This window comes from Hyaena hyaena, unplaced genomic scaffold (genome assembly GCF_003009895.1).
Source record: "Hyaena hyaena isolate Hyena2069 unplaced genomic scaffold, ASM300989v1 scaffold_390, whole genome shotgun sequence".
NCBI classification, from domain to species: Eukaryota; Metazoa; Chordata; class Mammalia; order Carnivora; family Hyaenidae; genus Hyaena; species Hyaena hyaena.
In genome coordinates, this window is record NW_024081018.1 from 1,244,754 (window position 1) to 1,267,818 (window position 23,065).

Here is a 23,065-nt window from a genome sequence, read left to right on the forward strand (position 1 = left end):
CGTCGGCATTCGGCGGCGATGGAGCGGCCCCGGGGAGCTGCGGACGGCCTCTCGCGCTGGCCCCACGGCCTCGGCCTCCTCCTCCTCCTCTTCCTGCAGCTGCTACCGCCGGCGACCCTCGGCCAGGACCGGCTGGACGCGCCGCCGCCGCCCGCTGCGCCGCTGTCGCACTGGTCCGGCCCCGTCGGGGTGAGCTGGGGGCTGCGCGCGGCCGCGCCCGGGGGCCCGGCTCCCCGCGGCGGCCGTTGGCGCCGCAGCGCGCTCGACGAGGACGAGGATTGCGGCCGGGTCCGGGACTTCGTCGCCAAGCTGGCCAACAACACGCACCAGGTGAGCGGGCGCCGGGCCCGGGCGCCGCCCGGACTGCGAGGTGCCGCCCCCGGGCCCCCGGCGGCCGCCTGCTCCGCCTGCCCAGCCCGCCCCTCTTTCTCAGTCCGCGCGCCTCGCGTCTCCGCGGGGGAGACCCGGGCCGCGGCCCCGAAACTGCGGCGGGTGGAGTCCCGCCCGGGAACGGCCCGCGGGACGCCGCGGCCCGCGCGGCTGTGTTTCGTCACAGGGGAGGCAGCCTTCGACTTTCCCGGCATTCCTTTTTTTTTTTTTTTTTTTAAGTTGTCAAAATCTCTTGAGCGTCGTTGTTTTTGCGTCTGTGTAAATAATCAAGATCCAGTAACGCTATAACCCACTAGGCAACTGGAGGAATAATTACCTCTTAAGTGCTTGGAGAAGTTGGGCTGCGCAGAAGCAAAGGTGTGTCCTCGCTGGGTCAGTACTTTCGGGGTGGGTAGGCGGGTGTTCAGAAATCCCACAGCAGTTCTTAGGTTACTGTGTGTATTTTAATAGGCAAAGGAACGAGCTTGGAAATGGGATGACAGTATGTATGTGATCTCTCTTACGCCTTCAGATTTGACCTTCTATCCTGGCTTTGGTCTCTGACCAGGATGTCTTCATCCGGTTGTTAACAAGATTTCCAACAGGACGCACATTGCAGATGCTCTCCTTCGCGCCAGGTCCTGGTCAAGAACTTTAAAAATTGTAGCAGTTCTGGCCCTGGGGACAAGTCCCTCAACCTTTGCACGCTGCTGGCCTGACAAAGCCCATTGTTAAGAAAGTCCTGGCTCCCTGCTTCAGTACAACATGGGCATCTTCCTCGTGTTTTTCTAGAACTAACGGTTTAATTGTTGTTACCCATATTTACACCGTGTATTCTCAGTTTAATTCTTTGTTCTGGCCCTTGCTCTTTCAGAGAGAGTTGCACAGGGGGACAGAGATGAGTGGCTAACTGCACTTGTTTATGTATAACCACCTTCCCTGTCAGCCAAATCTCAGTCTCCTCTTGAACCATCTTCCCCTGTTGTTACCCGTGTAGAATTCTCAGATCTGGGGTTCCCCGGGGGCAGTTGTAGCCAGGGTACAAGCGGTCAGGGGTAGCCCCACCTAAGGCATTCCAGGCAAGAGCTGTGTAAAGATGGCCAAAGTAGTGCTGCCGGGTGGGACCGATTGGACACCGATTGGGTGGAATCCCGGTACACTTCCTGTTTGCCCAGGAGAAAATAATGGTATAGACTTCCATCTCACGGTGGGGAGTTGAGAAAGGCTTTACTGTACTGAAGCTGAAGTTACAACAGGACCCCTTCCTTCCTGGAGTCAGCTGGGCATAGCATTCTTACTCCCTTTTTCCGATTCTTCTGCTGGTTGACCTGCCTTCAGGGCCTGCTGCTGCTCCTGCATTTATTCCTGCAGAATCTTCCCTGATTGGTTTGACTTGATACCTCATTTGTAAGCTATTGATTTCTGAAGCCAGGGGTTGAGAAAACTGGTTCAGGGGATTCTTAGTCCAAATCTACTCAAGAGCAGATCTTAAAATCTGGTTCTTCGAGGTCCATGTGAACAGAAACTTCCTTCTATCGCTCTCATTTGGTTTAGCTACTGTTTCCAGTGTTTTGTTAGCTTTTTTCTTAGTCTTTCGGTGACCTCATTTTAAATAGCTCTTTCTGCATTTGCTAAGCACCCATGATCTCTTCTGCAGAGATTCTGTTTATAACATATATATGTGGCCAAAGTGAAGCTGTTGTTAATATTCTTCACTTTAGACACGAGAGTAAAGCAGTTCTTAGAGACCCACCTCTAAGGTAGTGGTATATAGTGGTTTGTTCTGGTTTTCAGTTCTTTATTTTTAGAAGTCATATTAAATCTTCCTGAACTGTATTGAAGAGATCTAGTATTTGGGGGGAACCCTTTATAAACAGTGTGAAATAAAAATATCAGCCTGACAAAACAACTTTTTATCAGGGATATTGTGTACTTTTGTATAGCTGGGAAAGTACCATTTAGAGTAGTTTTTCATAAGATGACAGGATTCAGTTCCCGAAGAAACTCAAAAGTTCTTGGTTCTCTTCTTATTTGCTAAAATGTGCTGTTCATGTTAAACCACATTAATTCATATAGTCAGTTTATGAGAATGCCCTAAAAATGTTCAAGATGTGCGGAGTGTGCCAAGATACCGGGAAAAGGTAATTCAGACTGAACAATGAAAATCCTCCAAAGTGTTCAGCAGATCTCCTAAACCTGTGGTTTGTTTGGCTTGTGAGAATGTGGTGTTTAATCTTCTTTTAAAAAGCAGGGTAATCCTAAACCACGATAGCACTTTTATTTTCTTCTGGTTTAGGAGACCTGTGCCCTAATGACCTGAAATTCGGGCTTCTTTTCTTAGGCTCCATAAATAACCTTTTTGCCGTTAACCCAAAACTGTTTTCATGCCACACTTTTTACTGATTCTTTAAGTGCTTGGAATGCTCATGACATGTATAACCTTTGTACATGAGAGACATTGAGCAAGCGTAGATTGTATTAATGTTGGTTGCTAAGTTGGATTGCTTCAAAACATTCCTCCTATAAGTAGCCCTTTGAGGTTAGGCATGAAAACTGTCTTAAAGAAACAGATGAAATGCCTTGGCCGGAGTTACGGCGGCTGCTGACATAATTTCCTTCTCATTCCTGGGTTCAGACCATTTGATAATTTCCTTAAAGCGTTCAAAAGTTATGATTAAAAGCCAGAAAGCTGCTGCTCATTGTCTGTCCTCCCTCTGCTGCTGTCATTAACCACTTCTTTACACATAACTTCCCAACTTCTAGCCCAACATCAAAGCATCTGGTTTCTTAAATAAACAAGCCCTGTAGAGAGACTGTGCTGTATGCATGTCGGCTCTGAGAAGAATGTGTGTGTGTGTTTGCTGGTGCTGGCACGGCTGAGTCCAGGCTGACAGGACTGAATGTGCCTGCTGGAGGTTCAGGGAGCTGCCTCTTCTGGCCTGTTGTGGATCTTTATAACACCCGGAAATCTGAAGGTCGGTGCCTTTAGCTGTCCTGGAACTTTCTAACTGCCTCATTTATTCCAACATTCAGCCTCTCTTCACTCTACTTTCCCCACCATTCCCACCCACACCCTCAAGTAAATCTTCTCTCGAGTCCTGTTCCACCCATTTGTTTGGGGGTCAAAGAATGGGAATTCTGTAGGATTTCCTTCTTGGTCCTGATTGAGCAGAGTGAGCAAAATCCTCAAGGTGTTCTCCTCCCATGCCGTATACGAATCAGAACTTTAACCCCTAACGGCTGTTAAAATGACATATGCATTGGGGATTTCAGTTACAAATATCAGCAGATTTGATGAAGTATATTTATCTGGGGAAAGGTTAGTCTTCATCTGAGGTTTGGTTGGGGTGAGGGTAGAGAGCGATCCAGGCAGGACAAATGGCTCAGAGGGAATGCAGGGTAACAATTAGGTAAGCTGTCTGCTGACTCAAATATTTGGCTCTGTGCATAGTGACTTTTAATTAGAAATCTGAGTCTCTTGTCTGTTTGTGGAAATAATTGGAAGAAGCCTCATGTTCTGGTCAATTTCTAATGGTTATTTTCTTTCTGTAATGATAATAATAATAGGCTCTCCATCCCGCTGTTTTGATCTGATCTTTCATGTCAGGTTCATGGAAGCTATTAGCAGCTTCTGCACTCTGCCGATTTCCAATCGGCTCCTGCCAGCAAGCATTGGGTTCTCAGTGGGTGACTGCAGAGACTGTGCTCCCCAACTTTGTCCTAGTTGGCCTGTTATCCTTGTGTGATCGGCAGTGCTTAACACTGAGTGGTAGTGGTCAGAGTAGGAGTAACGTCGCCTCCTCTCCCTCCCTTTCTATCCATCCCTGCCCCTCAGATTGTCTCTACAGAAAGTAAACTGTGTTTTGAGACTGAAGAAATGATGCTCAAATGTTTTATGTGATTAGAAGCTAATATTAGGGTAGGCGAAACTATCAAATTTTTAAAAAAATTTTTTTTAATGTTTTATTTATTTCTAGGAGGGAGAGAGAGAGAGAGAGCGTGAGCAGGAGAGGGTCAGAGAGAGAAGGAGTCACAGACTCTGAAACAGGCTCCAGGCTCTGAGCTGGCAGTCAGCACAGAGCCCGACGCAGGGCTAGAACCCATGAACGACGAGATCATGACCTAAGCGAAAGTCAGACACTTAACCGACTAAGCCACCCAGGCGCCCCAAAGACCCAGATTTCTTGGGGTGCTCGGGTTGCTCAGTCGGTTAAGTGTCTGACTCTTGGTTTATGTTCATGTCATGATCTCATGGTTCGTCAGATCAAGCCCATATTGGGCTCTGTGCTGATAGTGCCCAGCCTGCTTGGGAATTCTCTCTCTCTCTTCCTCTCTCTCTCTGCCCCTCCACTGCCTGCACNCAGGTGCCCCGAAACTATCAAATTTAACATGTGATTTAAAAATACAGCTTTTTTAAGGACAGTGCTGTGATAGTAGCTCCAGAAATATTATGAAATAGATACTGCATTTGTAAATTTCCAAAAATTTCCAGTTGCTTTCCTATCCGTTTGTAACCAACGCATCTTTTGCTCTTTTTAAAAATTTGGTGAAAATTGATTGGCTCAGTCAGTTAGGCGTCCAACTCTTATTTTCAGCTCAGGTCATGATCTCACAGTTTGTGGGTTCGAGCCCTGAGTCGGGTTCTGTGCTGTCAGTGTGGAGACCTCTTGGGATTCTCTCTCTACCCCTCTCTCTGCCCCCGTCCCCCACCCTCGTGCTTGCTCTTGTTCTCTCTCTCTCTCTCAAAATAAACATTTTTTAAAAATGTGGTGAAAATTTGTTCTTCCCATTGTCTAGGTAGCCATGTCACTGGATCTGTATGTAGATGGGTTTGAGGAGGGACATGCTGGTTAGTTTCAGTCCGTTCTAGACAGGTTTTTCTTGTTCTAATGGTGACTGTAATCAAAGCTGGGTTAGTAATATGTGTCTTCGAGCTAGCTGGGTTGAATGGATATTCATGACAGACTCTTCATACCTGTAGAGGTTTCTAAGTGAATGCTAGACATGTGGAGGTTTTTTTCTGTTCTTTTTTTTTTTTTTTTTTTAAAGATTGAGGCTATTTTCCTCACTCTACTCCGAACCCCAGTCTCAGGAAACCACAGTGAAAACAGAATCTTCCATTCAGAGCCTGTGGTGTTTTGCTGAGAAAGTTTTCTGTGACTGTAATTTATTTTCTGTTTTGCGTTTTGCTTTCTAGCCCTCAGTTCCTCATCTACAACACGAGAAATTGTGAATTCGATTTAAAATGTCTTTTAAAATTCTGGTTCATATGGAGGCCAGAGGTTGTGATCACAAATGTTTATTGCTTGATTCTGAATTTAGAAGCAAATTTCAGCTGATCTGCTTCACAGTTGAACTTGAACATAGCCTGGGATTTCACATCTGGGGGTAATTTGTTACCACCGCCAGAGCTTGCTTCACTGAAATACGAGAGTTCCTAAAGATAGGACTATATATTTTTTTGCCTATAATCTTGAAAGACATTTGACTTGTTTATTTTTTGGGTAATACTTTATCATTCTTTGTTGCCTTAAAAGTCTAATGCTAAGCAAATACTAACCAAAGCTTTTGGATAGTTCAAAAGCAAACCCAATAAATATATAATAGTACATTTGTTTTTTCTCCTTCCCTGAAGTACTTTGCCAAAATTGGGGTTTTTTTTTTCTTTTTTCTTGTTCTTTTTTGTCCTGACTGCTGTGTTTGAAAATAGATGGCCCGGGGCGCCTGGTGGCTGAGTCAGTTAAGTGTCCTCCTTTGGCTCAGGTCATAATCTCACATTTTTTGTGAGTTCAAGCCCCACATCAGGCTCTTTGCTGTCAGCAGAGAGCCCACTTCAGACCCTCTGTCTCCCTCTCTCTCTGCCCCTCCGTTACTCTCTCCCTCTCTCTTTCTCAGAGAAAAAAAAAAAATTATCAGCTTACCATTAGTATATTCAGCCCTGTGCTAGTTAGAAATGTATGTGTGATTAATTGGCTTCTCATCAGAAGAAAATGTATGGGTTTTTTTTTTTCCTTCTAGGGCTTGAGTAGTATTCTCTCGTGTTTGCTTTTGTTAAGAGTTTTGTTTTCTTCCTGTATGTTCTAAGAAACTAGGTTCTAATATTGTATTTCAGCCAATTTGTAAGTCTGATTCAACAGTAAGATCACCCTGAAGGATCAAGAGACTTGAACTCGGAAAGAAAATTTTGATTAACCTTCTACTTCCCAGACAAGATAATTCAAATCAAATGTCTATCTGGTACATACTATTTGTCACAGGGACTCTATAGATATGTTGTATACAAAATTCAAAAGAGAAATCTCAGTACCCAGATTTGAGTCCTTGCTCTGCTGCTTTATTGCTGTGTGATTCATGGACAGTCACTTAACTTCTGTGACCTTTATAGTTTTTTTAAAAAATTTTTAATGTTTTATTTATTTCTGAGAGAGAGAGAGAGCGTGAGCAGAGAAGGGTCAGAGAGAGAGGGAGATACAGAATCTGAAACAGACTCCAGGCTCTGAGCTAGCTGTCAGCACAGAGCCCGATGTGGGGCTCGAACCCACAAACCGTGAGATCATGACCTTAGCTGAAGTTGGACGCTTAACCGACTGAGCCACCCAGGTGCCCCCCTTTATAGTTTTTTTAAACTAGAGAAGCAGCTTTAGTACTATCTGGAGGGTCAAATATAAGGTTTTATCAAAATGTTTGTTAAACATATTGTGTGGATGTCGTTCATTCAAGCACTTACTAAACTATGTATAGTGGAGTTCAGGCCTGTGCATCATCAAGGGTAAAGATTAAAGATATCCTCATTGGTGCTACTTTAAGGCTTAGATGTTCAGAGATGGCGTGATGAAGAGTTTGGAAGAATTTTTGAAGAAGGCTTGATCACTACAGTGCAGTGGTCTGGGAAGGCCTCCTAGATGAAGAGAGAATCAAGGTATGGAGGTAATTATTAGGGAGATCTGTAAAGGCATAATGGTAAGGAAAGCCAAGACATGCTCAGGAAATGGTCAATGGAAAGGTGAAGAGTATGTCTAAGGTTTCCATAAAAACATGTAGAAAAGTCCAGAAAGGTAGCTCTTGGGCAGGGGCGAGAAGAGGAAAGAGAGGGGAGGTCTGGGCAGAGAATTTTGTGTTGGGACTTACCAGGGAACATCTTTTAACAGGTAGTGCCAGGCAGGAGGCTAGAACTAGAGAAACCAGAGGCGGAAGTGGGGAGCCAAGAAGAGTTATCCTTTGAGAGGTTGAGCATTGCTGTGGTCTTGAAGAGTACGTCCAACAGGAGAATGGAATAGAGGGCAGTGCAGACCACCTTTTATACTTGAAGCGCTGAAGGTTCTAAGGGTCACTCCTGGACTCCTGACCTCATTGGAGGAGGATGTGAGCCAAGGTAAGAGACACACAGGAGCTGTAAGACGAAGCTGATGAACAGATTTCTCTGTTCTAAACAGTTTTGTGAATAAGCATAAGGCTGAATTCTTGCTGATAATATGCCTAACAGTTTGACTCATAGATTGTTAGGCTGATTAGCTGGTCAGATCTCTCTTGATCTCTCTTACTGATACGGCTAAATGACTGTGGGCCAAGAACTGAGTGTAGAACACAGATTCCCAACGTGGTGCTACGCTCCCAAAAAGTGTTCTGTTAAGACATTTTAAATCTATGCCTTTGCTGTGGGGAAAAGGCAAGGTTAGAGACCCCCGTTGTAGGTCATCTAGTTGTGACTTCTCTGCTCCCTAAGGTCATTGTACCCTCAGCAGAGCTCAGTTAGCCTTTTTATTTTTTATTTTATTTTTTTAAAGTTTATTTATTCATTTTTGAGAGGCAACGTAAGTGGGGGAGGGACAGAGAGAGAGAGAGGGAGAGAGACAATCCCAAGCTGGCTCCACGCTGCCAGCACAGAGCCCATCATGGGGCTTGAACTCACAAAACTGTGAGATGATGACCTGAGCCAAAACCAAGAGTTGGATGCTTGACTGCCTGAGCCACTTGGGCACCCCTCAGCCTTTTTAAACCTCAATTTCCCATCATATAAAATGGATCAGAGGCTTTGAAGGGAAAATGTTTTGAAAACCTTGAAGTACCATGTGTGTTCTTTATGCCGTTTCTTTTTTAAATTATTTTATTTTATTTTTTAATATTTTTTTAATGTTTTATTTATCTTTGAGAGAGAGTGACAGCATGTGCAGGGGAGGGTCAGGGAGAGGGAGACACAGAATCCGAAGACAGGCTCTAGGCTCTGAGCTGTCAGCACAGAGCCCGACGCGGGGCTCAGACCCACGATCCGTGAGATCATGACCGGAGCTGAAGTCGAATGCTTAACCGACTGAGCCACCCAGGCACCCCATTTATGCCATTTCTTAATAAGCCTGTTGATCTGTTCCCGAGTCCACAGGGCCCAAATGTCAACTAAGCGATCCGATAAATACCAGCTCAAGAGGAACACGTGCATAAACAGAGATATATGAGATGAGGTGGTTTTATCACTTGGCAAGGTTGGGTGACAGGCTTGAGCGGGGGTGGCAAGAAGGAAAGTGAGTCAAGATTGGCAGAAATGTGAGAAGCGTATGTGTTCTTTTTATAACCTTCAGGATTGCATCAAAATTTTAACTTGTTAATATGATTGACAGTTTTTTGAGGCAGTAGTTACAAGGGAACATGATCTCAAGTCAGACCTGGCTGGATTCAAACTTCGGTGGTGATCATGGGCAGATTAATCTCTGAACCTTGGTCTTTTCATGTATAAAATGAGTATACTAATATCTGTGTCTTAGGGTCACTGTGAAGAGAAAATGAGATATGGGATTTAGTGTGTATTCATCCTTTATCATGTCTTTAATGATTATTTCCACAAAGCTTCTGATGCATTAGCAGTTAGATGCTCAAATATTTGGGTATGCACTTAACTTTTTTTTTTTCCACAGCTGTAATATTCCTAGAGAATTGTTACGGGTACTCACGGGAACCAAATCTAGATTAAGAAATATGTACCACCTATGTCCTTGGACTTGGAATTTTAAGTAAAAGGGTATAAAAATCCCTTTTTATGGGGTGCCTGGGTGGCTTAGTCGGTAAAGCGTCCAACTTTCGCTTAGGTCATGATCTCACGGTTCGTGGGTTCGAGCCCCGTGTCGGGCTCTGTGCTGACTGCCAGCTCAGGGCCTGGAGTCTGTTTCAGAGTCTGTGTCTCCCTCTCTCTCTGACCCTTCCCTGCTCATGCTGTCTCTCTCTCTCTCTCACCTAGAAATAAATAAAAACATTTAGGAAAAAAAAATCCCTTTTTATTAGAGAGGGGATATTTGACCAGAGTGTCTTTCCTGAAACTATGGGAGATGAAGGTGGAGAGTCATAATCCCACCATCATCGGATACTGGGTAATTGAGTTCTACTAGTTTCAAGTATATATCACTATTTACTTACAGTTTTAAGGAATTCACAGTTACAACAAATAAGACTCCTTATCATTTCATAACTACTTCTCTTTCATTAAGCTTTATTTATTAGAGTTAAGAGACTGTGGTTTCGAAATGGCACCTTGCCTGTTGTGTCCCCCTTTGGAAACTGAGCAGCCTGTTAGCTTTGCACTGTGCCGTCCTCTGTGAGTTTTAAGAAATATTAACGAGATGTGATCAGTACTTCTCAGGAACTTTGCTGGCAGTCAGAGCAGACCAGGATGCTAATGGAATTATTTTTTTATTATGTGCATATCTCTTTAGGCTAACATTTCACCACTTCCTGGCCTCTGTTAGCCCTCTGTTCCAGTTAGTGTGACCTTTTCACCAGTCCCTTGAGATCATCATGTGCTTGGCTGCTTCTCCATCTTTGTGTGTATGGCTTTTCCTGCCATCTGAATGTCCTTCTCGCTCTAGGTGCTTTTTTCTGTTCTCTCCTACCACTTTTAACTATGCCGTGTGATCTAGCACTCAACTGTAGTACTCCGTCTCGTATTCACTCTCATTTATTAAGTTTCTTCTTCCCCAGATTATAAACTGCCTAAAGGTAGGAGCCATGCTGGCACTATTCTTTCACCACGTTTGCCTCATACAGTGCTGGGGAAAAGTAGTCATTCATTGTGTGGTCCGGAGGCAGGCAGACATGAGTTTGAATCTTTGCCCTGTGACTTACCAGCTCTGTGAGTTCGGACAAATGACTTAACCTCTTTGAGCCTGCTGCTTCCCCTATAAAGTAGTCGGTGGGTTATATATCATAGGCACTCAGTTAAAGTTCAGTGCCATTACTGTTATTCTTTACTTCAACCGTTGCTAATTTCCCTGCCGTCTAAAACTTAGTTATAAGTACAATAAGTACCCAGAAGAACAAAAGTAACCACAGGAGAATAATTGACCGAGGGCCATTTAGTCTGGGGGCCTTAGGAAGGTCTTAACTGAGAAATTATTTAAACTGATACTTGAAGATGAATAGAATTTTATCAGGAGGAGTATCCCAGGCAGAGAGAACTGTGTGTTCAAAGGCCTCGGGCTGGAAAGTGCTTGGTGTGCCGGAGGGTCTGGAAGAAGGCCCGTGTGGTTGTAGCAGAGGCTGTGAGGGCATAGTCCCCACCTGTACTGGGGAGTGGCTGGCAGCTGGGACGCATCCCTTATCACCGTCTTTTCTTTGAAGTGGGACTAAGATGTAAAAAGTAAATGCTGACTGTTTCGAAATTTAGCTCATTTATTGAGCAATAATCAGAATTGAATTATCTCATGAAAGTGAATTTTTCAAAAGCTAAGCCTATCTTTTTAAATGCTAAAGATTTTTTTGTTTTTGTTTAATGGAAATCCTTCTAAAATATTTCTCTGCCTTCTCAGTCTGCAGTGCAAGTGTGTTGGTTGAACTCCGTGTGGGCTGGAAACTTGAGAAGCAAAGTATGACCCTGGATCATTTGAGATTAAATTATGCTATCCCACCACTCACATTATTTTGTTTTATTTTTTTAATGTTTACTTATTTCTTTTGAGAGAGAGTACATGAAGAGGGGGGCAGAGAGAGAGAATCCCAAGCATCAGCACCATCAGCGCTGAGCCGATGGAGGGCTTGAACCCACCAACTGTGAGATCATGACCTGAGCCCAAATCAAGTCAGACGTTTAACTAACAGAGCCGCCCAGGCGCCCCACCACTAACATTATTTTAATATGGTGTGACATTCATGCATTCAAGGGCTGTTGGGAATGTGGAGCTGTTCTCTCCCCTATTGAACAGCCTGTTGTCTGTTCATTGAAGTTTACTTTTTTTTCTACAGAAATGATAGACCCCTTGCAATATCCTGCTCTTTCTTGCTGCTGATCCTGTCTTGAGATACCCTATCCCCCAAATTTTAGTTCCTTCTTCTGTAAGCTAAGAAAGCGGATTACTAATTTTTGGCAATTTTGGCAAGTTTAGCAAATTGACTTGGAGGGACAGTCTGCAGGTTTACCTTAGAGGTCAAATGCATAGATTTCTTCTCCCTTGCTTCCTTGCAGTGAGTGTTTGGGTCTTTGGGGCTTCTCTGTGACACAGGTCACTGTTGCCCTCCCCTTTTAACACGAGTATTGTGAAGCTGACGCGGGCAGCTGAATTTGTTTGTTTGTTTAAACAGAGCAGTGGAAAAGCAAACTGAGTGGTTAAATTATTGATGAGTCCTAGAATCTTAAAGCTTATAAGGACTAGAAATGTCATTCCAGCTGCCAAGCCTTGGTGGTGAAGTTAGGTCACATTGCTCACGTTCACACAGCTTTCAGCAGAGCTGGAAATAAAATTCAGGTTGAATATTAGCCCAGTGCTCTCCTTTGTATCAGCCTGCCTTGCGGAATACTCTGAATAATTGAGTAGGTATGAAAACTTGTGTAATATTTGGTGTTTAGCTTTTTCATTTCTAAGAATAGTCTCCATGAGAACTGGAACATTTGTGATCTTATTTTTAGCTCGTGTTTTATGATCCTGGCAGCGCCTTATTTAACAGAGCCGGATTCTGTTAAGATTTTCTCCCTGCCTGCAAGAGTATCACCTAGGTTGTGTTCCAGACCTCTTTTGCATGTCACTGCGTCCTGTCCATCCCTGTGTTCCCTAGTTGGGGTTTGGAAGCCTGAATCTTAAATTCCCAGCTTTTACGGAATCACCGGGGCCTTGCCTTTGTATGTTATTTCATTTGATTCTTATTATTCCCGTGAGTGAAGGAGCATAATTCAGTTTTACTTCGGAGGAAATGGATGCCCAAGAGAGAAAATAATTTGTGCCTGTTTTTCCAACCAGCTAATTAACTGGACTGGGCTTTCACACCCGCTTTTGTGGTTTTGTTTTCACTGTGACAGGCTGTCGTCTATAGATTAAAGGTCTAGCATATTCAGCCTTCATTTTTAGACATCTGTCGGAAGTGTGTTTTGGGGTATAAATGCTCCACGAGCACAGAATGTGAATTATCACTTCTGTTTCCCCAGTGCTCCAAATAGGGTGTGGCCCACGGTAGGCACACAGAGGTACTTGTCGCAAGAAGAAATGTGTATGAACGATGCCATCGTGGGATTCGTTCCCTCGTTTACTAGCCAGAGAGGTGGTTCCTGATGGGAGGGGGGTCGGGTCATCTATCTGCATGTGGCTTTTCACCTGGGCCTGTCCCTGTGAACGTGACCCATGTTTGGTTGTCCAGTGTTGGGTCTTCCAGTATTTTACTTTTGATCAGGTGTGTAACTAAAGACAGGCAGAAGTTTCTCGTTACCAAGCTGTTTTTTTTCCAAGCTACAGTGACTCTCAGGACTAACTTTAAGCTCTCCAAGTTATAGCTACAGTAAGTTGATTAGGCTTCTGGTTTAATTAGATGTGAAGACAGAGTTATCCCTCTGAAGAATGCCGTGGTTTGTGGCCTTTCTCTTTTTCCACATGGGACTAGCAGTTGGCCACAGGACCAGAGAAACGGACATTTGTGTTAATTCATGGTCTCTAAAATGTGTGGACCTCAGGCTTTAAACTGACAGGCAATAAATGCATGGAAAAATCTTACCATTGGCTGTCAAGGTGGATGTATTTCAGAGAAGGTGTTATAAGCTTCTCCTGGACTCGCTAGCGTAATGAGTCCCTGAAAGCCAATTTGGTTTTAAATGCCAGCCAGTGACTCCCCGCTGCCCAGAGCTTCCCTCCTGGGGGCAGTAAACGGCTGTCAGTACCATCTGGGACACTAAAAATCACTCTTCAACAGGTGATGAACAGAAGACCATGAGTACATCAGTGAATAACAATATTAGGATGTAGAATAAAGAAGTCCACTTCAAATCCAGACCACCCATGTTAGTGTGGGTGGGGGCTCTGTGACCTCTCCTGTAACCTTCTGTACACCCCATTTTCCAGTGTAATAGAAGAATAAACTGACATGGTCTATGTGTGCTTTTTATACCACCCTTTTATATATTCTTTTTTCAAAATAAAAATAACTTCTCTGGTTGTATTTTTATAAGTGATTCCTGATAGTTGGAGATGGGGTGGGGAGTAATTCAGTCAATCCAGAAAAACTATAAAGAAGAAAAAGTATCACCATAAATTCTACCACTTAGAGACAATTGCTGTTAAATTTTGAAGGACCTCCTTCCAGATATCTTTTATCCATCAGTACACACACAGGATTTTACACACTATTCTGTAACCTGACTTTGACTCAGCATGTTAGGAATAGTGTGCCTTGCAATGTCAGTGACTACCTGAAACATTTTCAGCAGCCCCTGGGATGTTGTTTTATTGCACACCCTAGCTTATTTAACAAAGCTTAATCCTTCACCTAGAATATACAGGTAGAGCCATAGCTTATGCGATTGTTGTACGGATTAAATGATAATGTGTTAAGGTGCTTCGCAAAGGAGATGGCCTGTAGGAAGTGCTCAGTAGTTGTTAGCTGCAGTAAACACCCAGGTACAAACCCGTCTTTTGTTAAGATGTTTAGTTACCCCCCAGTGATAAATTCCTACGAGTGGGTTTGCTGGGTCACGGGGTATGGGCATTTTCAGTTCTGATTCACATCACCAAGCACCTCTTCAGAAAAGTGGTAGCAGTTTGTGTGCTCCCACTGCCAGTGCTCACAGGGGCCTGGTCTCCGTGCCCTCACCGGAGACGTCCTGTCAAACTTTTCTGCAAGTTGGAGGTGTCATCACATTATTTTTCTTTGGATTACTAGTGAAATTGAATAGTTTTTCATGTTATGAGGCATTTCCTTGTCCTTTTGTGAATTGCTTCTTTGTGTCTTTTGCCTATTTTCTTTTGAGGCCTTTGTCTTTTTCTTATTGATTTGACAGCTCTTTTCTATAGTAGCCCTTTGTCATGTTGCACATAATTTTGACTTTTTTTTCAACTTGCTATTTGGTATTTTAAAATTTTTTTTAATGTTTTACTTATTTCTGGGAGAGAGAGAGAGAGAGACAGCGTGAGCAGGGGAGGGTCAGAGAGAGAGGGAGATACAGAATCCAAAGCAGACTCCAGACTCTGAGCCTCCTGTCAGCACAGAGCCTGACGCGGGGCTCGAACCCACGTACCGTGAGATCATGACCTGAGCTGAAGTCGGACACTTAACCGACTGAGCAACCCAGGCACCCCGCTATTTGGTATTTTTGCCATTAAAATTTTTTATGTAAAGTCAAAGTAATCCCTGTGTTATATTATGGGTTTGGTATTTGTATCATTTTTTGTAATGGTCTTCTCATTCTGAGATTATAAAAATAGTCTCTCATACTTCTAGGAGTTTGATTATTTGACTTTTTATATTTAAATCTTCGCTGTATGTGGAATTTATTTGGGAATGAGGTTAAAAAGGATTTGGGGGATCCAGCTTATTTTTTCCAAATAGCTAGTTTTCCCAACACTTCTACCACCGACTTGAAATGCTAGCTCCATTGTACACTGAAAGAAACCTTGTCCAGCCTTGGACTTTGTTTTGTTCCATTGATCTGTCTTGTTCCTGTGCCAGTAACTGTGCTAGGAGATTAATAAGTCTCTCTCTAGAAGTGGCAAATTTAATGCTTATCTGCTCCTGAGAGAATCAAACTGACATTTTACATAGCTGGTCTTAAACTGCTTGGTTTCTGAGCTTCCTCCTTCGGGGTATGATTACATAATCTGAATTACAGTATTTACTCGGTGGCCCCACTGGATACTGGCTTTGGGATTGTTCATCACACAGACAGCATATTTACATGGTTTGCCTTAATTTTGACCTGCGTCTAGATTGTACATTTGGCTGACTGCTTAGCAATATGAAGTGGCCAGCTCATGTTCTCTTTGTGCTAAATAATCTACCTCTTAGGCACACTACATTGGAGCAACACAGCGATTGTTTTCCAGAAATAAAACATGCTTCAATTCTCCCCACCTTCTCCTTTTCAACTGTCAGGCATACAGTTAACACGTAACATCATTTCTGCAACAGTGCTTGAAGTAGACATTCCCTCTACCTTCTGTTGGCTGACCTTCTTGACTCCTACATGTTTTTATATGTTCAATATTTTAATATCGTAGGCTATTCATTGGTAATATTGTTCTGAAGGTTTGGGTTTTCTCCTCTTAAAGGGGTTATTCTGCCTTTCAGTTCTTTATAGTCAGAAACCTTTGTCCTCTGCTCATATTTCTTTCATTCATCTTAACTTTGCTTTGATTAGAACAATTGAACCATAACTTACTGGTTGATATGTTCAGCTGTATATACCATTGGAAACCTGGCCCATTTGAGTAAGTAATCTTGTGGCCTCATCTCTGTTTTCTTTGGGTATTTCAAGCAGAAGTGCTTTTCTTCTCACATTTCCTTTCCTCTACTTTTATTTTCCTTCTTTTCTTACCATAACTTGTCTATCCTGATCTTAAGATCCTTTTTTTTTTAATTTAAATTTTTTTAAATGTTTACTTATTTTTGAGAGAGAGAAAACATGAGTGGGGGCCGGGGGGAGCAGAGAGAGAAGGAGACACAGAATCCGAAGCAGGCTCCAGGCTCTGAGCTGTCAGCACAGAGCCCGACGTGGAGTTCGAACCCACAAACCATGAGATCATGATCTGAGCCACAGTTGAATGCTTAACCAACTGAGCCACCCAGGCACCTCAGAATCCTTATTTATTTTAATGAGCACTTACAGTATCTACTGTTCACTCAGTACTTTACTAGTAGGTGGCACTAATATGCTATTTATGTTATCCTTTGAAATTTTTCAGAATGCTTACATGTGTCTGTGTGTGTTCTACCTGCATAATAGCATTCCCACGCCATCTTGCTGTTGCTTGTATCTGCCCCCACCTCAGTAAGCCCTGCTTAAATCTCAGTATGCAGACCACTGTTTCCTTGTACTCGAATGTTTGCATTTCTCTTCTGTGTAGTCTGCCTACCCCTGGCCAGTGTCTCCAAACACTTTGATGCATTCAGGGCATCCTTACGAGTTTGGGCCATATGGGGTTGATGGTAACTATAAAGGGAAGGAGAGGAGTGAGGTCACTATTATAGGTATGAGCATCCAAGAATGCACCCTTGTGTCCACTGTGCTCTGGCTGGCAGAGGCATAGGAAGAAACCGTGTTTAGCCATTATTTACTGAACTGTTGGTAATCATGGTAGAAGAAAGATTACACACAGGTCAGTGATGTTGGTAGCAGGAGTTTGTGAGTGGACTTCTATGGAGATCTGGTAATACCAGATCACAGTGCCCACTATCTAAGAATTCTTTGTATAATTTGAGAGGTAGTCAGATATGTAAATAGTTCTAGTACAAGCAACATCTGTAAGTGTTGTGAGAATAATATCGAGGAAGAGATCACATGTGCTATGATAATTGGGAACCAGAAGTGTTGGTTTTACATGGAAAAACGGGATTTTGCACTGGCGAAGTCCTTCTCTTGTGGCTGTCAAAAATGAACACCCACCATACAATACTGAGGGCCAATGAACAAGTTCAGAAAAACAGAACCTTCCTTTCCTAAAACCTGCATTTAAAAAATACTTTAAGCGGGTATAGGATTCCATCTTTACAGTTTTCCCCTAGTTCTTTAAAGATGCTGATCTGCCGGCTTGCACTGTGTCTAAGGGGAAGGCCACTGTGATTCTTTGTTCTTCTGTATGTAGTGTCATTTCTTCTTCTGGGTGCTTTGAAGCTTGTTATCGCTGGTTTCAAACATTCGGAATAGGATGTGCTTTGGTGTGGTTTTCATTGTGCTCCTTCAGCTTCGGATTTGTGAGCTTCTTGGCTCTCTGGATTCATACTTTTTTTTATTAAATCTGGGGATTTTTATTTCTTCAGGTTTTTTTTTTTTCTACTTCCACCCCCCACATCTTCCAGAGACTCCTATTACATATATATTTGGTGACTTGAAGTTCTGTAGCTCGGTGGTGCTCTGTACATTTTTCTGGTCATTTTGGCTGTGTCTCACTCGGGTGGCTTCCGGGGTATGGCTTCGAGTCTCTTAGTGTCTCTTCTGCAGCGCCTCCTCTCCTGGTGATGCCGTCCAGTGTAATTTTCGTCCCAGACACTGTAGTTGCCATCTCTACAAGTCCAATTTCAGTCTTTCGTATTTTCTGTGCCTTTATTTAGCATGCTCAGTCGGCTCTCTCACTTCTGAACCTGCGGAGTGTAATTACAGCTGTTTTAATGTCCTTGTCTCTTCTGTTATCTGTGTGATTTCTGGGTCAGCTTGATTGATTTTTCTCCGCATTATGGTTCCTGTTTTCTTCTTTCCATGCCTTGTTTTTTTGATTGAACATTGGATATTGTGAATTTTATTTTCTTGAGTGCTGGATATTTTTATAGTACTATAAACATCTTGAACTTTGGTCTGGCGCATAGTTAGGTTCCTCAGAAGTGGATTGGTCCTTTTTGTTCTTGTTTTTCTTGGTAAGCTTTTTAGGCAAGACCAGAGTGGCATTTCGATGAGGGTTAATTTTTCTTCATTAGTGAAGTGGAATTTTTCCGAGTATTCACACCAATTCCTTGTGAAAGATGAGGTTTACTCCTTTTTTTTTTTTTAATATTTTTTTAATGCTTTATTTATTTCTGAGAGAGAGAGAGACAGCATGAGCAGGGGAGGGTCAGAGAGAGAGGGAGACACAGAATCTGAAACAGGCTCCAGGCTCTGAGCTGGCAGTCAGCACAGAGCCCGACGCAGGGCTCGAACCCACGAACTGTGAGATCATGACCTGAGCTGAAGTCGGACACAACCGACTGAGCCACCCAGGCGCCCCAGATGAGGTTTACTCCTATGGTTGTTGGGAACAGGGATTCTTTCTGGTCCTGGGTGAGGCCCCCCCATCTAGTCTCCTTCAGTTCTTTCAGGTGGATCTTTCCCTGATCTCAGGAGGCTTAGTCACACGCATGTGCTGATGAGGGCTCAGCTGAAGGCTTGGCCAGGTGCTTGGGGAGCCCTGGAGATCTCCAGAGTTCTCGTTCTGTGCAGCTCATGCCTCTCTAGTACTCTCCTCTTGAACATCAGCCTCCGGGGCCTCCACAGACTACCAGCTCATCTCTTCAGACGTCTGGGCTCTGCCTGAGTTTCCCTCCCCTGCACTGTGGCCTGGAAATCCTCTCCAGACTGTAAGCTAGGGAGGCTCTCACTCGCTTCCCATCTCTCAGGGATCATTGCCTTGAGATCCAGTGTCTTAAAAACTATTGTTTTACATATTCTGTGTGTGTGTGTGTGTTTGTGTGTGTGTGTGTGTGTTTTCAGGTTGTTTCAGGTGGGAAGGCAAATCTGGGCCTTGTTACTTCATCTTGGCCAGAAGCAGAAATCCTCTCAGAATAGAACTTTTCATTTCATGCTCCTTCTCATCATGGAGAAATTAAGTGGATTTTCACTTCATCATTTGCCTTTTCAGAGCTTTACAAGTAGTTCTTAAAGAAAACAAATTGGATGTTTGTTGAGTGCTGTCCACGTATATATATTGGTTCCTAAAATGAATAGGCTTTGTCCCTGCCCCATATGGGCTTCAGGTCTAGTGAGGGAGGCAGACAAGGTTCTTGTTGCTGTAATTAAAAGTAATACATGTTTTGAAACGTTTTAAGATGCCACTGCAATATAGGGTGACATGTACATTGTACCAAGTGTGAAAAGTGATTAACCATTTGAATTGATGGCCTCTTGCCAACACTTGTGACTTCTGGCTCCTAACCATGACTAGGTTGCCCACCCTTTCCTGGCCATCCATAATTCTTCTCTCATTGAAGGAGTAGGATTGTATCTGTGCTCTTGGTCCCCCAGTGCGCCTGGATCCATCTTCTTTCCATGTGACCTTTTCTTCCCACCTGAGGTTTGATCTGTTGTAGATCTGATTTCATTTTTCTCTTTGACTTTCACTAGAATGAGAATGTTAAAGACTGGAATCTGGTCCTTATACAGCAGAAATAATTCCTGTTCCCCTCCAAAAAGGTAGTTGCTCTGCTATGGATGGATGAGTTTTTTCAATGAGTTTATATGTTTTCAGAAGTAAAATGTAATTGGTTATTGGGAAGGGAAGAGAGGGAAGGTAAAGGGTAGCAGAAGACCACAGTTACAGTTAATAAACCTGGCCTGTACTTCCAGAGGAACTCTTTGGATGACAAATGAGATCGGCTATCCTTTGAGTTGTTCAGGTGAAGCTTGGGGTTGCTAGTGATCTCTAATAATCCTCCTCCTTCTGTGGCTGGGCAACAGGAACATGTGAGTAATGCCAGGGTGCGTTGACTAGGTCAGGTGTGTAGAGCTTTGTCTGAAAAGTGAGAGTTGTAGATCATGATTGGCTCAAGACTAACTCTTCTGTGGCCTGATCAAGATAGCCAGGACTCCAGTGGAGGAATTTTTCTTGTATCCTAGTCACTTGTGATGATCAGAGCCTTCCTTGGAAAGATAGCCTGTGTTTAGATGACTGTGAGCCCATGTGGTCTGTCTGGTGCCTGTGGTAGCTCTGGATATTCCTGTTCTTCAAGGAGCTCATTGAGGTAATTTCAGACACTATATTCTCACTCAAGAGAACTTGCTGTCTTGCTCTGTGTGGAATATCTTACAAGACACATTGCTGTGTCAAGTTTTTAAGCTTCTGTTTCCAGATGTCTCGAGCAGCCCTACGTTTTCTCAGATGCTTGGCCAGCTTACATGTATGAATGGCTTTTCTGTCCAGCAGAGGCTGTGAGGAGCTCTGCCTGAGCATGTGAGAGTTAACCAGCATTTAGTCAGGCCCTCTATGAGGCACTGATTTACAAGAGATTATACAAGAGCTTCTGCTGACTTCAAAGGTACTTACGGTCCAGAGGGGAAATAGCATAGGTGAATTCAAAAACCCATTCCGGAGAACTGGGAAAGAAAATTAGAAGATAAGCAAAACAGTTAGTGTTTTGAGTCCGGTTTCTTCAGACTTCTCTGTTGGGATAGCGGCTTGAGTGACCAAGCGGCTGGCATCCCACCATTTATAGACATGTTCTATTTTGAGAGTGAGTTGGTGGTTTGGGAAAGACGCATAATCATTTTCAACAAATGCTTATTGAGTGTGTTAAGTATCATGGTAGGCATAAGGAGTACAAATAAGTATAAAGTTAAAGCCTCTGCTTCTAAGGAATTACTCATATTCGGAAAGGCAGGGCATGCTTAAGATTTAAAAACTTAAGAAGATAGATGTCTTTGTAAGAAAAAAGCATATAATCGTCAACATTTAGTAGAACTAAATACTAAACTATTAACCCTCAGAGAGTGGGGCTTGAGGTGGTGGGGCATGTGGCGGGGGGGGAGAGGAAGTATCTTTACTTTTTACCATATACCTGACCTGTGAACTACATGGGTTTGAACTGCATGGGCCCACTTACATGTGATTTTTTTCGATGAGTACAGTATAGTACTGTGTATGTATTTTCTCTTCCTTATGACTGTCTTTATAATGTTTTATTTTCTCCAGCTTATTTTCTTGTAAGAGTATAGCATATAATACATATGCAAAATATGTGCGCATCTACTGTTTGGTACCATCTATGATGTTGGTAAGGCTTCCAGTCCACAGTAGCAGTTAAGTTGTGGTGGAGTTAAAAGTTATGTGAGGATTTTCTACTATGCCAAGGGGTCAGCACCCGTGACCCCCACTTTTGTTCAAGGACCAACTGTATACATTTGTGTGTGGTTGGAAATTTTTACCAAGTGCCAGTATTGCCCTAATGCAATTCTTTCTTTATCACTTAAAAAAAATGATAGAAACTAGAAGATTATACACATAATGTTAGCCTTGAATATCTTGCGTGATAGGATTATAAATGGTTTATATTTTCTTTATTATACCTCCCTACTATTGCCTACATTTTCTATAATGGATATGTATTATTTCATACATAAAGTATTTGAAAACCAAAACCCTAAAACATTTAAGATGATGATTTATAGTCCAACGTGCTTACCATATCTTGGATATAACATACTAGTTTTCCCTTCTCTTTCTCCTCACTCTTACCACAACTGTTAAGACTGTTCTTCTATCATCATCATCATCATCATCAGTAAATAAAGGTGAAACAGGGCATTGGCTCTTTGATTCTGTCCCTTGTCATTTTGGGTCAGTGAGTTAACCAAGGAGCAAAAGGAATCCAGCTATTAACTGCTCAGCTGTACTGTGAAGGCTGCCTAGAAAAATGTAAATTATGCTGATTGGGTTACAATTATATCTGTCAATGTGGGCTGTGATCTCTTGTTTTAAAGCATCCTAAGAATACTTTCTGTATCTTTATATTTAGTTCTGTTGGAGAAAGCAATTAGATTATTCCATCTCCCCATCTGGTGCAGTAAGAAAACTCATCTGCTTGGCTTACTTCGTATGAGAGAGAATTAAAATGTCCAAGTTGTTTGTAATTTGGGTTAAGTAGTCCAATCCGTCTCTCCCAAATTTTGTTCTGGGAGTCCATATCCCCTTATAATTATGAACTGAATTACTTCAAAAGTAATTGTGTTCTGAATTATTTAAGGAAGTCAAAGATCAAAAGACAGATGTCATTTCTAAATAAATTTTTTTTTTCCTTGTAGCATGTGTTTGATGATCTCAGTGTCTCAGTATCCTTGTCCTGGGTTGGAGATGGCACTGGGGTAAGTAGTATTTTGAGTCTGTTAATTCAGTGTAGCAAGAAGATGTCGATTTTAGGAGTTTAAACAATGAACGTTGTTACTTCCTGAAAATGGTCTCCAACGATAGTCGCAGAAAATGCCTGTTTGCAGTACAGATTTTCAGGATGATGTGATTGGTTTGGTTTTGCTTTAGAACTGGGAGCATCTTGTGACTGCCTTCCGCCATAATAGGAAGATAGACACCGTTTTAGTCTTTGGTGGCTGCTTGGCATTGAGATGAGCAAGAAGAAGAAAGAGAAAGGAGAGTGCCATGTGCTGAGACGGGAGCCTCACAATACTTGGGAAAACCCCTGTGTAGAAGCAGAAAGCTGCACATTGCACATCTTGGCATTTTTCCTCCAAACTGTATTGTTCCTGTGTCCTTTCCCACAGTTAGTGTTGAAGGACTGTGGCGCCCATGGGCTCATAGTTGCTCAGCTTCCTCTGTTGTCCCTTCCGTACCACAGAGAAGCCACTGCCAGGATCGGGGGTGTGAAAGGAGAGCTATCTCCTTATCCCTGCTAGTATAGACAGTCTCCCAGTAGGAGGGTGTGCTGAGGGTGGCCTCAGGTCTTGAATCCAGGCTCAACGTTGCCTGGCTCTGTGCCCTTCTGTCTGAACAAGGTCAGGGGCCACAGCTCATACCCTCTGGCATTCTGGTAATGTATATATATCGTAGCATTG

General features: G+C 43.0%; 1 protein-coding gene across 2 annotated transcripts in view; it reads left to right on the forward strand.

Annotated features, from left to right (window-relative positions):
• Window positions 1-23,065, forward strand: part of SORT1 (sortilin 1) — a 66,063-nt gene continuing 42,998 nt past the window's right edge. For both annotated transcript variants that reach the window (XM_039251080.1, XM_039251081.1), the window contains exons 1-2: window positions 1-330; window positions 22,304-22,363. In XM_039251080.1, the coding sequence (XP_039107011.1) occupies window positions 19-330; window positions 22,304-22,363 (372 nt within the window). In that variant the 5' untranslated portion in view covers window positions 1-18. The remainder of the gene's footprint in view (window positions 331-22,303; window positions 22,364-23,065) is intronic.